Here is a 13,735-nt window from a genome sequence, read left to right as displayed (position 1 = left end):
TCATGTAACTTCTCTGCTCCAATTTCTGTTGTTTCCCTAGTTTCCCAGGTTCAACCTTATTTATACAATCTGAATCACCTTTCTCCCAACATTCCACTCAATCTGACATCCAAGCTTTCATAAGAGCAAGCCTTGCTTATCATGTACCCCTGCCTTACCTTGCCTGAGTCATCACCCTTGTCCATCTCTTCTTTTTCCTTGCTGGATAATCAGTTCCAATCATGCAAATTCTAACTCTTCTATGATACTTTTTCCAACTATCATGGTTTTCATGGATTTTATCCTTCTTGAAATTCTGTATCATTTTCAATTCCGTACCATAGGCTGAAACATGCATTTATAGACATTTCTATATTATTTCAGGTGGACCTAACTAATCCAATTAGATAGTGAAATCTTAGGTTTCATTTCTTTTGGCATTGGCACATCCCCTAACTCAGCGGTAAGTACCAAAGCCAATGTTTTCTATAGGGCCCAATCATGACATATCCCTACTTTTAAAATTCTGTAGTTTTAAGGAAATTTTCTTCAGATTATGATAACTTTTATTGCAGTTACTTAATCTTGATGCAAAGACTTCTGAGAGGCACATAAATCTTAAATGAAAAAAATAAGGCAATAAGACAATTGTGACATAGTTACCTGTTTTTATTACATAAACATTATAATATTGCTTGTGGGAGCTGGTCTTCAGTTTGGCCTCTTTTATGGAATGTCAACTATCTGTAAAGATTGTCTAAGAATTATTTATGAACACTCTTGCACCCTCACCAAAAAAGCCTCCATGCCTACATTTTTCCAGTCAGATTCCTGAGAAAAATAATAGGTTTTGTTTATTTTACAGTGTAATTCATAAGTTCTCTTTCAAGGTATAAAAAGGGACAGACTTTTAAAATAAGAGTCTCCTTTTGTTTACAAAGTTCTATAAAAATACATTAAGTATGCTCATGTTTGTCCTTTGACTTAATATTCCAGTTGACCAGAAACAAAAAATAATAATAAACAAAGGTAAACCACATTAATCTTGCAGCAATATAATGTCCACATCATCATGAACACCTTGCAAAAGCAACTCTCCTGTGTACGTAACAATCTTCCTTCGTTTTGCAGCTTTGAGAGTTCCCACCAATGCTTCAAAGAGGTTGGCACACTTGTCATCTCGGAAGAGGACCCCAAATTTCACGCTTAACTTCCCATCAGCATCTAAGTTAAGAAAATACAATGTTAGTCAAATGCAAAGTCCGTTTCTTGCCCCATATTTGGAAGATTTATGTAATCTTTAAAAAAACATCTAACTATGGGTTAGCCAAGATGACAAACAGTTCACACTCATAAATTCAATGTCATCTCTTGCCAGACCCAAAGACTGACAAAATAAATACAATGTGTTTTATTGTAGCCTTAGGATCATCTGAGCAAAGACTAGAAGGGAACCAAAACCCTAGCCTTAGGATCATCTGAGCAAAGACTAGAGGGGAACCAAAACCCATTTACAAAAAGTGAATGTGTTACAATGTTACTAATATGTCCCCTCTCTCTACATTTTGATTTTTTTTAAAGATTTATTTATTTATTTGGGGATCCCTCGGTGGCTCAGCGGTTTAGCGCCTGCCTTTGGCCCAGGGCACGATCCTGGAGTCCCGGGATCGAGTCCCACGTCGGGCTCCTGGCATGGAGCCTGCTTCTCCCTCCTCCTGTCTCTGCCCCCCCCCCATGTCTATCATAAATAAATAAATAAATCTCTAAAAAAAAAAGATGTATATTTATTTGAGAGAGAGGGGGGATGCGTGCACATACAGTGCACATGTATGAGTGCAGGGAGAGGGAAAAGGAGAGAGAGAATCCTTGAGCAGACTCCCCAGTAGCAGGAAGCCTGAGACAGGGCACCATCCCAGGACCCTGAGACCATGACCTGAGCTGAAACCAACAGTCAGACTCTTAATCAACTGAACCACCCAGGCGCCCCTACATTTTGATTTTTTAATTGTCATGTTGTTGAATCAATAAAAAATAACAAATAGAAGAGAAAGTTTGGGTCAGGAGCAGTGTTTCTCTAAGTGTGTTCTAAACAGACTCAGAGCCCCAGGCAGGGACTGGTGACCTTAAAAATGAAGAAATCTGTATTTACCAGATCCCTAGATTATCATTTAGAGACCAGTTTTTACTAGATGTTAAAAATTAAGGTAAACCCTAAAAAGAAATGAACCACGAAGCGACGAAAAGACATGGTGGAACCCTAAATATATTTTACTTTACTAAGACAAAGAAGGCCATCTAAAAAGGGCTATGTGCCATATGATTCCAACTATAGGACATTATACCACCAACAGTGAACCATAGAGTAAAACTATGAATGGTGGCTGATGATGTGTCCATGTAGATGATCAATTGTAACTGTGCAATTCTGCTGGGGCAGGGGGGTTAGTAATGAGGGAAGCTATGCATGTGTGGAGATAGCAAGTATACGGGAAATCTTTGTACTTTTCTCCCAATTTTACTGTATTCTAAAACTGCTCTAAAAAAATTAAGTCTTTTTTTTTTTATAAATAAGGTAAGTGAAAGATGGACCTTTGATTAAAAATCAATCAACTGGTAACTTGGAGATAAGAGTAATATGAAACACCCCCCCCCCCCCCATTGCTGGTTGATTCCTTTGATCTCCCTGGCTAAACTTCTGACTCCCTTCCTTCAGCACTGCCCCACTAGCCGTGCCTGCTGTCAAGAACACGGTCATCACAGTGAGGGAGACTAGTCCTTTGGCCAAGGGTTCTTGAGTTCCCGAGCTCCAGTGCTAGAATTTCTAACCTGACGCTTAGCACATTCCTACTGTAAATGCAGCATGGTGGTGGCCACTGGAGGTAAGAGAAGGAAATACACAATCATGTTCTAGCACTTTCTAGCTTTCAAAGAAACGGCTTCAGTTCCCACAAGGAAATAAGACATTTGCACATAATAAGTAAAGCAACAGTACAAAGCAGTGTGTGACTGGATGTCCAGCATGTAGCCAAGTATATCCTACACTTTGGAGAAGGGCAAGATGCCTCGAATGGACTAGAATGGGAAAGGAAGACTTCCTGAAGGAGGCAACCCCAGTGCTGGCTTTTAGGGAGGGTGTAACATGGAGCTTTTTTTTTTTTTTTAAGACTTATTTATTTTTATTTGAGAGACAGAGAGTGAGGGGAGGGGCAGAGGGAGCGAATCTCAAGAAGATTCCCCGGAGTGCGAAGCCCGACTCTGGGCTGCATCCTACTACCCATGAGATCATGACCTGAGCTGAACCAGAGTCGGATGTCAAGTGACTGAGTCACCCTGGTACCCCCAGGTTTCACTTTTTAAAGGTGCCAAAGGCAGAAATCTTGGAGTTCTGCCCACTGATTCCTCACTCTCACAAGTGATTCTACTTCCTTTGTATCTTCTGTTGCTCTCCCCTCTTCTCCATGCACAATCAATGTTTTGGTTCAGGCTGGAATTGATCCTCATGCAGATCACTGCATGACTCCTCACCAGCCTCCCTTTCGGCATTTTGTCCCTGGTATGTCCTCCATATTGGTGCAAAATAAAATCCGTGACAGAAACTTTAAAGATACAAATCTGATTGATAATCTTTTTATTTTTTTAAAATTTTATTTATTAATTCATGAGAGACACAGAGAAGCAGAGACACAGGCAGAGGGAGAAGCAGGCTCCATGCAGGAACCCAATGCGGGGCTCGATCCCGGGACCACAGGATCATGCCCTGGGCCAAAGGCAGACGCTTAACCGCTGAGCCACCCAGGTGTTCTGATTATATATATATATATATATTATATATATATATTTTAGGTAAACTCTACCCCCAAGGTGGGATTTGAACCCATGACTCTGAGATCAAGAGTCACATGCTCCATGGACTAAGCCAGCCAGGCACCCCTGACTGATTGATTCTCTTCTACTTTAATCTTTCAGTGGCTCCCTACCACCTTCTAATAGGGATGCCCATGGCGTCAGAGATAAGACCCTTCATCCTCTGGCTTTTGCACTCCTCTCTCACCTAGTCTCCTGCCATATTGTTATATGTACCTTTGATCCAGTCAATAATCAATGACTTGTTCTTACCTAAAGTAAAATGAGAGATCCTGCCCTGGCAGTTTTGCCCATGTTTAGCCATTTGCCCAGCATCCTAGATCCCTTTTTCTAGTTAATTCTTTTTCTTCAAGAATGGGCTCAAATGGGACGTTTTCTGAGAAGTCCTCTGTGATTCCCTCAGTTGAGTTAATCACTTCTTATAAAATTAGGTATATATCAAAGTACTCACCATCAATTTAGTAATAATAGCTAATATTTGTTGAATATTTGCTATGCTCCTAGAAATGTTCAATGCATTTTGTAGTAATTAAAACTCCCTTAATCCCTATTTCATGGAAGGTAAGGCACAATTCATTGCAAGAACCACCATTATTTTATATTCCAATTAAACTGCCAATTTAACTATAGCATAACATGTATGGTAAGATGCATTCTTGGGGCACCTGGGTGGCTCAGTGGTTGAGCGTCTGCCTTTGGCTCAGGTCGTGATCCTGGGGTTCTGGGATTTAGTCCAACAACAGGCTCCCTTCAGGGAGTCTGCTTCTCCCTCTGCCTATGTCTCTGCCTTTCTCTGTGTGTCTCATGAATAAATAAGTAAAATCTTAAAAAAAAAAATGCATTCTTATTTTAGAGATTTTAAAGTTTAGGGAAAAATGTCTTTGAATCATTGAAATAGAATATTATTTCCAAATAAGGAAACCAAGGCATAAAAATGTTTAGTAATGTGTCCAGGGTCACACAGTAAGTTGTAGGGTAGCTGGGATTCACTCTTAAGAGAGTCTGACTCCAGAGCATATGCAAATAACCACTTCCCGATCCACACCTCCAGTCCATTTGTCTGTCTTCCTGCTACCTAAAAAGGGCCACAGAGGCTGAGATGGAATTTTGTTTATTTTCACATGTCTAGCATTTAAGCACAAAGACGGCACTCAAGAAATACTTGTTGAATGAAAGAATTTAAATCTCCAAATAATCTTTATCCACTTAATTTTTTTTCCACTGGATGAAAAATGAGACTTTAAAGAATTTAATTTTAAAAGAAATAGATAAATATGTTAACTAACGAGACTTTAAGTAAAAATTTGAAGACAAAAATAAAAGAAGTAGGGATCCCTGGGTGGCGCAGCGGTTTGGCGCCTGCCTTTGGCCCAGGGCGCGATCCTGGAGACCCGGGATCGAATCCCACGTCAGGCTCCCTATATGGAGCCTGCTTCTCCCTCTGCCTGTGTCTCTGCCTCTCTCTCTCTCTCTCTCTCTCTCTCTCTCTGTGTGTGTGTGTGTGACTATCATGAATAAATAAATAAAATCTTTAAAAAATAAATAAATAAAAATAAAAAAAAATAAAAGAAGTAGATAAAACTAAATTCATCAATACAAGCTTCACCTAAAACATCATATTTAGATTAGTCTAAAAAGGATTAGCCTAAATCATAATTTAGTCAAAATTATCCCTGACACAACTTACATAATTAACCATAACCTGTCCATAGATAACATATCTCCATAGACACTTTCCAACTCAGGAAGTAAATTATTTCCAGGAATAGATAAGTGAAGGAGGCCTGGTGAAGCTGCAAAGTTCAAAATGCTTCATCCTTACAGAAATTATGATAATTACCTTATGGTCTTCTAATTTGTAAAGCTGCTAATTTTGAAGTGCAGATTCAATTTCCCTTAGTAGAATAATAACTGTTCTAGGGTAGAGGTCAGAAATGTAAATGCAATTGAATCCAACCAATAAACACTAGGCTAAACATGGAGACAGATCTGAGAAGAAAATCCCCAAGTTATTTAAAATACATCCTTAATATCTTTAACAATCTAAATAGTACTACTCCCAAGAGCAACAGGACCTCACAGAACTCCAAAGAAATTGGAAAGGTAGAAATGAGGAACTCAGGTAGAGCAATCACTATTGAAAATAAGATTTATGGGGTGCCTAGGTGGCTCAGTTGCTTGGGCATCTGCCTTTGGCTTGGGTCATGATCCTGAGGTCCTGGGATTGAGCCCTGCCTCGGGCTCCCTGCTCAGTGGGGAGTCTACTTCTCCCTCTGCCTCCCCACCCCTGCTTGTGCTTGTGCGCTCTCTCTCAAATAAATAAATAAAATCTTAAAAAAAAAAAAAAAAAGAGAGAGAGAAGAAAAGAAGATTCAGAACAACAGTGGAGAACTAGTACAAGGGACATTTGATATACTAACAGCTCAATGGCATTTTCCAACTATGTCTTATTTCAAGTGATTTGTTATTTAAAAGCAGACAGAGCCCTGAGTCCAGGGCTGAGCTCAGCAGGGAATCTGCTTGAGATTCTCTCCTTCTCCTTCTCCCTCTGCCCCTCCCTCAGCTTTTCCATTCTCTCTCTGTCTCTCTCTAAAATAAATAAATCTTTTAAAAAAACCAACTGTGTAAAGGATATGGTTTCTTTTAGTTACATGTACATAAATACCTGACAAAACTCAAGAATTCGGAGAAAATAGAGACAATATGGTGTAATTTTAATTCGAGTCCCTAGTCATTTAGAAGTTTGTAAGATGGTGTCAAGATAAAACAAATTAATTTTAATAGTGTGACAAATAAAAATATGAATACAATTCAATCACCAGATTTCAATGCAGCCAGATTAAAGAAACACAGCAATTTTCTTTGCATCAAATTCACAATATCCCAAAGGCTTTGTCTCCAGAAACCACTCCATGGCTGAGGGCAGAGCTGCTATAACTATGTCCTGAAGTCCTAGGTTACCAAAAAAGTTGGTCCTACCTGCTCTGAGATAAATTCAGAATACTATGACCTTATTATAATACTTACTTTTTGAACCTAGACGATGGATTTCCTCCACTAAAAGATTAACTTCGTGATCCACATTCATTGCTGCCTGAGAGAGAAAAGAATGCCTATATTATTACCATTTCTATATCCTATTAAGCACATCTTGCCAAATCCAAGGGTCATCTTTTTTTTTTCCCATGTTTCAATTGTCACTGTTAATTTACCATGTTCCGCTTCCTAAAAATACTTGTGTAACCTGCATGACACCGGACTTCCATTTCTCCTCTATCTTCATCATTGCCCCTTTGTGCTGACCCCACTCTTATTCTACACAGGATATTGGCAAGAATGCAGCACCCACTATAAAACTCTAACCCCATCCTCATGGTGCTCTGCACCAAAACCACAAAGGTGACACAGGACCTGCCCTCAGGGAAGAAGCAGAGAAAGACCTGCAATGAGTAATAGCAATGCGACAGTGTTTTTTTTTTTTTTCACTCTATTTTTTAATTGATCAGATGTTTTAGCTTAGTTTCATCATTATTTTTTTAATTTCATTTGCCAACATGCAGTATAACACCCAGTGTTCATCTTATCATGTGCCTTCTTCAATGCCCATCACCCAGTTACCCCATTCCCCCTCCCCCCACCTCCCTTTGTGTAAGCCATTGTTTACTTCCCAGAGTTAGGAGTCTCTCATGGTTTGTCTTCCTCTCTAATTTTTCCCCACTCGGTTTCCCCTCCTTCCTTTATGATCCTCTGTACTATTATATTCCACATGAGTGAAACCATATAATTGTCTTTCTCCGACTGACTTATTTCATTCAGCATAATACCCTCCAGTTCCATCCACATTGAAGTAAATGGGAGGTATTTACCCTTTCTGATGGCTGAGGAATATTCCAGTGTGTGTGTGTGTGTGTGTGTGTGTGTGTGTGTGTGTGTATACAAATCTTCTTTATCCATTCATCTGACAAAGGTGGAAGCCGCGGAAGACTTTGTGGAGGTCACTGAAGAGATGTGGGCCAGGTAGACAGTTGGCAAAGGGAGCCCTATGAGTGGGGAAGAGTGCATGCAAAAGCCCAGAAGCAAAGGAGGAAGCGCATAGCACATTTGAGGCAAGCCCTAAGATAGAAGCTGGAGTTCCCGAGATAAAGGAACACACTTCCAACCCTTCCGGAGCCTGCGGTCTAGTGCAGAAAGCAGATCAATACAGGGCAGCTTTAATACTGTCAGGACAGGGTGATGATGACTCTGGGTCACCTGCGGGGCGCCGTGGCCTTCCCGGGGCAGTGTCCAGTACAGCCCGACTGCAGTGGAGAGTTGGTGGTGAGCATCATTCGTCTCAGATAAGGAGGAGTCCAGGACTAAGAGCAGCTGAGAGACCCACCTCGGTTCACTAGGTGGTCTCCCGCCGGGGGCTTCACACCATCATAGCCTCCTCCACCCTAGCCCCCCAACCCTGGGCTGCAGCTACATGGAGCTTCTTTCTATTCCTCAAATTGTCTGGCTCTCTCACCTCCAACCTTCACACATACTGTGTCTCTACCCGGACTACTGCTATTCCTCTTTCTTGCCGCTAACTCCCACACATCCAGCCCCAGCTTAGAGGAGACTTCCTCCAGGAAGCCTTCCCCGAAGCCCTGGTGGAGGAGCGCTCCCCCACAGCATTGGGCACCCTCTCCATTCCACTTCCCTGGAATTATGTTTCTCGGCTTTTTTTTTTTTTTAAGATTTTATTTATTTATTCATGAGAGACACAGAGAGAGAGGCAGAGACACAAGCAGAGGGAGAAGCAGGCTCCATGCAGGGAGCCCGACGTGGGACTCAACCTCGGATCTCCAGGATCACGGCCTGAGCCAAAGGCAGACGCTCAACCGTGGAGCCACCCAGGCGTCCCTGGAAAAGACTCTCGATGCAGGAAACGACCAATATCTATCCGGAGACAGAAAAGGGAGGTAAAGAGGCATAGCAAACACCTTCAAAAAGGGAGAAGAGAGCAAGAAATAGGGAAAGAGGAGGTGGATGTGGGGGAGAGAACTCCAACCATCAAGGGTCAAAGAAGTAAGGGCAGTAAAGAGTTTCCTTTTTACATTATTTTTTTTAAGATTTTATTTACTTACTTGAGAGAGAAAGACAGAGATAGCGAGAGAGGGCACAAGCAGGGAGGAGAGGGAGAAGCAGACTCCCCGCTGAGCAGGGAGCCCATCATGGGGCTCCATCCCAGCCCCCACTCCCCCACCCCACCCCCACCCCCAGCCGCCGGGATCATGACCTGAGCCAGGCACCCCTGAAAAGTTTCCCTACAAAGGCAATAACTCACCAAAAGCACAACATGAGAGTCAGAAAGTATGAGCAATTGGCAGAACATGCATCAATTCAGTCTATTTTCAAATCAAATAAGGAACTAAAAAGTAGGGTTGTATGAGTGGTGTGCTTAGGAGTGATAATTTAGAAGAAACCGTTATATCTAGACACATTGTAACTAATTCCTGGTAACTTTTAAAAACAAGGATGATTTAAGTGATAGTGATTGGTGCCCCGGGTTTCTATCAGCTCATAATGAAATGCACCACTACTATCTGCTACAATATTTGTGTGGATATTATAATTTAACAAGTGTTTATTGCAATAAAATGCAACATCTTGGGTTAATGTGTCTACATAAAAATCAATACCAAAAATTATAGTGTCCAAATATTGAGAACTTCCCAGTTGGTGAAACTATAACATTGTATTCAGTTTGAGATCATTTGAGAGATGCTAAAAAGTTAAAATATAATCAGAAGATACAACAGAAAGATACGTCATGAAAACAATGGTAGAAAAACCCTACAGATGTTAGTGAGGTGGACAGTCGTCACTTTATCTGCTCGGCACCCATTCTGCATTCTGCTCCAGCAGTGTAATTTTTGGTTGGGTCCAGTCTTTTCTTCCTTACTCTAAATCCAAGGATGTCAGTAGAGCCTCACTCGAAATTCCAGGAGTGGGTTAGAGCCAGAATAATTGATTTGGGACCCAAGGTCAGTGATCCCGTCCTGAACAATTAGATTCAGCCCAGGAATTTTGCCAGAATGATCAGTAAAACACACTCTTCTACTAGGTTTGAAGATATCACTTTAGAGCCCCTAATGTAAACTGTTACCACGTGAAAACAGCCCGTCAGGAATAAAGTTAGCACTGAGAAAAGTCCAGCCACATTACAATGACTGAGCCTATATAGGACTGCAGACTTTCCAGTTGCATGAAACAATCTTTCCTGGTTTTGCCTGTGCTGGTTTGATTGAGCTTCTGTCACTTGTACTCTAAAGAATGTTGACCCATAAAGTCAGCCTAGAGAAGACCTGCAACCATTTCTTAAAATTAAAGCTTTTATGGGACGCCTAGGTGGCTCAGCGGTTGAGTGCCTGCCTTCAATTCAGCCCGGGGCGTGATCCTGGAGACCCAGGATCGAGTCCCACGTTGTGCTCCCTGCATGGAGCCTGCTTCTCCCTCTGCCTGTCTCATGAATAAGTAAATAAAATCTTTAAAATAAAATAAAGCTCCTTTTATGTATTTATGTAATAGTGTTGTTTCATGCGGCTCTATTGGGTAGGATGGACGGATGTAATAGACTTGAGAGCCATATAAGAAAAAAATTTCCTTATAATCAAAACTGTTGTCTAACAATGAAGCTCGCAGCTGTTACTGGTAACACTGATGCAGCAGTATGGATGTGCCAGTTAGTGAGGAAATTAGCCTGAGGCAGAAGACAATATGCAAGGGGATTGCAGTCCTCTCCAATTCTCAGATTTTCTGACTTCTCCCACACATGTACCTCTTTAACATTGCCCCCCCACACACACACACACACATACACAATCAGCAGCACACTTCAGACCTAGCTCTCCTTTAGTAACGAGACTTAAAGAGGAAATCCCACTATGAAGTAGTGTGAATACCTGTATCATATTAAGCAGATGTATGCAGATCCAATTTAAAGAAAGGCAACCGGCATTTCTTTATAATTAATTCCACACGAGACTCCTTATCTATGTTAATTCATGTAATCCTAAGAAACCTTGCAAAGAATGTATTACTTAAACCCATTTTACCTACTCCAGAACTGGCTCAGAGGGACTCCCTACAATTAAATGCTGTTGCTACACCATCATTCTGTTTTTTTCTCTTCCGCTTCTTCATCTTCTTCCTGGTCGTTATGCAAAGTGTGCTAAATATAATAGTGAGTGGTGTTTGTATGGAATATTACATGCTGAGTACATACTAAGGCAGAACACTGACAAAGCCAGAAAAGCTCCCCGCCCAGACCCCTGCAAGTAGGAAAACAACACGTTTAGGAACTCTTGCTAGCACATACAATTTGGTATGATTCATTTCTTTATTATTTAGCGGGGACACAGTGGGGGAGTACTCATTGTTGTTCCACAATCCTCGAGGCCCCCGACATTTGGTAAGGACAGAAGGCTGGGCTGGAGTAAGCTGCAAGATCAAGAACAATGGGGAGAGGCCATGAGCAGAGCAAGCCCAGTGAAAGAAAGAGATCCTCAGTGGGAGCTCAGGGGAAGGCGGTGGCAGATGCTAGCCGGGTCCTCTAACTGTGTCAGAATCTAATTAGGCTTTGTGCGTGGGAATCACAAAGAAAGCGGCTTGTCGGCGGATTGGGCCGCAGGCCGAAAAGCTCCACCCTCGGTATACGCTCGAGAATGTACTTAAGGACCTTCTCCCAGTTTTTAAGTTTAGAAGCAATACAAGGAGGTTTTCTAAGGCTCGAGGAATACCCCTGCTGGAGTGGGGCGCCCGGGAAGCCGCCGCCAGCTGCACGTCCACCCCGAGGGGCCGGGCACCCCCCCCCCGGGGCCGGGCACCACCCTCTGAGGCCGGGCACCCCCCCTGGGGCCGGGCACCACCCCCTGGGGCCGGGCACCCCCCCCCCCCCCGGGGCCGGCCACCTTTTCCGGCCGAGCCTCGCAAGCCCTGCCTAGCCGCCCGCGGCCCTCCCGGGTCAAGGAGGACTTGGGTTCCTTCCTGCCCGCCCGCGGCGCGCACACGCTCCATATTTGGTCATCCCTGCTCCAAGTTTGGGACTGGCCCGGAAGGGGTCCGAAGCCCCCGTCCCCGCAGGCCGCCCACGGCCACCCCGGCACCGGCACGGGCGCGGGGCGGGGCGCGGGGCGCGGGGCGCGGGGGGCTCCGGGGCAGCCCCGGGGAGGGCCGCGCGTCCCGGAAGCCTTTGTCTCGCCGGCGCCGCCCGTCCGCGCCCGTGCGCCCCGGCGAAAGCCAGCGCCCCTGCCCGGCCACCGAGACGCCCCGGCCCGGGGCTCCCCGAAACCCCCCGGGGCGCTCACCCCCCACCCCGCCGCGATCCGCAGTCCCCGGGGGAGCCTCGCCCCTCGGCCCCAGCCCTTGCCCGCGCGGCGCTGCAGAACGCCCCCCGCGCCCCCTGCAAGCGCAAAGCGGCCCGGCCGCACCGCGGAGGAAACCTCGCCGCGCTGCGGGCTTCCCGGGCCCCGGCCCCGGCCCCGGCCCGCGCGATGTCACGTGAGCCGCGGCGGGAGGCGGCGGGAGGGGCGGGGGCGGGGGGCGCGCCCTCGGGTCCCCGCGCGGGGTCTCAGCCCAGCGCCGGGTGCGAGCTCCACGCGCGTCCGCACCTCCCGATCGCCGTCCGCGGGCCTCCACCGGACCCCCCCATCCATCCTTGACACCTGCCCGTCACCTTGCCGGGGGGCCCACTCACCTTTCCGCCTCTTCTGACTTTCCGAGGAAAAGCTGGTGCAGCGTGGGTGCGGGCCGGGTCGTCTTCTTCAACACACCGAGGAGGAAGAGGCTGAGGAAGGAAGTGACTGATGCAGAAGAGAAAGGCTGGTGTGGAGGAGGGGGTGGGAGGTAAGAGTTTAAGCGCTCCAGAAAGGGGCCGCCCACACTCCCAGGGACAAGCCTATGGGGAGGAAACTGCGGAGCAGACGCCTGGGAAGGGGCCGACTCCAGACAGGTGGCAGGGCGCCCGAGGCTTCTAGGAACACGGACTCGAACTGCGATAACCGCCACCTTCCCCTGCGCCCCTCGGGGCCAGTGATCCCCCCTCCATCCCCCCCCCCACCCGCATCTGATCCTGGGCATCGATTTCCTGCCAGTATCTCTCTCCTAACGTCAGAAATAAAGTGCCACCAATGTGATGACTGCTGGGCTCTTGAAGGAACACGACTTTGGTTCTGGAGGCCAGCAGCAGGGGTCTCCAGGAAACTACAACAAGGCAGGAGGATAGTCCGATTTGGGGGGAGGGGGGTGCATTCTTCAACCTGTTCTCTTGCAAAGAAATTTTGCTCGGGCAATGCCAGTTCTTGATCCTGAGTGAATATAACTTTCGTCTCTTCTTCATTCAGTATTTCCTACATTTAACTACCTAGCTCAATCGGTCTATTTATACTCCTTTTCTTTTAGTCACCGTTGTTTTATTCACTGTTCTTTACTTGCACGCCAAAGAGAGAGAGAGACAGAGAGATGCTTGCTGTACCCAGAATCCCCTTAAAAAGGAAACTGAAATAACCCAAACTATTCCTAAGGCAAAGGTTGCACAAATAACCAAGAAAACTACCCTCCCCATAGCTGATTGGAGTAAGGGTGATCATGTGACCCAAGAGCACACAATCCATAAACTGGCCTACCTCCTAGAAGGTGACTTGGAACAAACAATCCTTACCCAACAGGGACTCTAATAATTGAGTAAGCCAATCAGATTCTCCCTTCAAAATTGAAAGGGAAGAGCAAAAAATGAGCTGATCCATAGAAAGAGTAAAGCTGAAAGAGGGCTTGAGGCTGGAGCAGAAAAAATGGGCCTCCAGGAAGCAGAACAGTGGAGTAAGCAGAAAACCCTTGGGATGAAGTAGAAGGTGTGTGTGGGCAGAAA

General features: G+C 45.0%; 1 protein-coding gene across 4 annotated transcripts; it reads right to left on the bottom strand.

Annotated features, from left to right (window-relative positions):
* Window positions 1-627: 627 nt before the first annotated feature.
* On the bottom strand, window positions 628-13,351 carry ABRACL (ABRA C-terminal like). Of its 4 annotated transcripts, XM_077895047.1 has the most exons (5): window positions 13,128-13,351; window positions 12,566-12,690; window positions 11,209-11,310; window positions 6,871-6,937; window positions 628-1,203 (listed from the first exon to the last, which is right to left on the bottom strand). In XM_077895047.1, exons 4-5 carry the CDS (start codon window positions 6,929-6,931, stop codon window positions 1,019-1,021), a joined length of 246 nt encoding a protein of 81 aa, XP_077751173.1. In that variant the 5' UTR covers window positions 6,932-6,937; window positions 11,209-11,310; window positions 12,566-12,690; window positions 13,128-13,351; the 3' UTR covers window positions 628-1,018. The 4 variants fall into 4 exon arrangements, with proteins under 4 accessions (XP_077751173.1, XP_077751157.1, XP_077751164.1 ...); XM_077895031.1 differs by lacking the exon at window positions 11,209-11,310 and having other exon boundaries at window positions 13,128-13,345; XM_077895038.1 differs by lacking the exon at window positions 11,209-11,310 and having other exon boundaries at window positions 12,566-12,655; window positions 13,128-13,345.
* Window positions 13,352-13,735: the final 384 nt, after the last annotated feature.

This window comes from Canis aureus, chromosome 1 (genome assembly GCF_053574225.1).
Source record: "Canis aureus isolate CA01 chromosome 1, VMU_Caureus_v.1.0, whole genome shotgun sequence".
NCBI lineage: Eukaryota > Metazoa > Chordata > Mammalia > Carnivora > Canidae > Canis > Canis aureus.
Note: the sequence above shows the minus strand (reverse complement) of the source record. Positions and strands in the feature narration are given on the sequence as shown.

Excerpts from the sequence above, each read along its gene's own strand:
- ABRACL (XM_077895047.1), bottom strand. The coding sequence starts at position 6,931 with ATGAATGTGGATCACGAAGTTAATCTTTTAGTGGAGGAAATCCATCGT. Across the intron at positions 1,204-6,870 it reads CCATCGTCTAGGTTCAAAAA|ATGCTGATGGGAAGTTAAGC; the intron begins GTAAGTATTATA and ends TTCTTAACTTAG.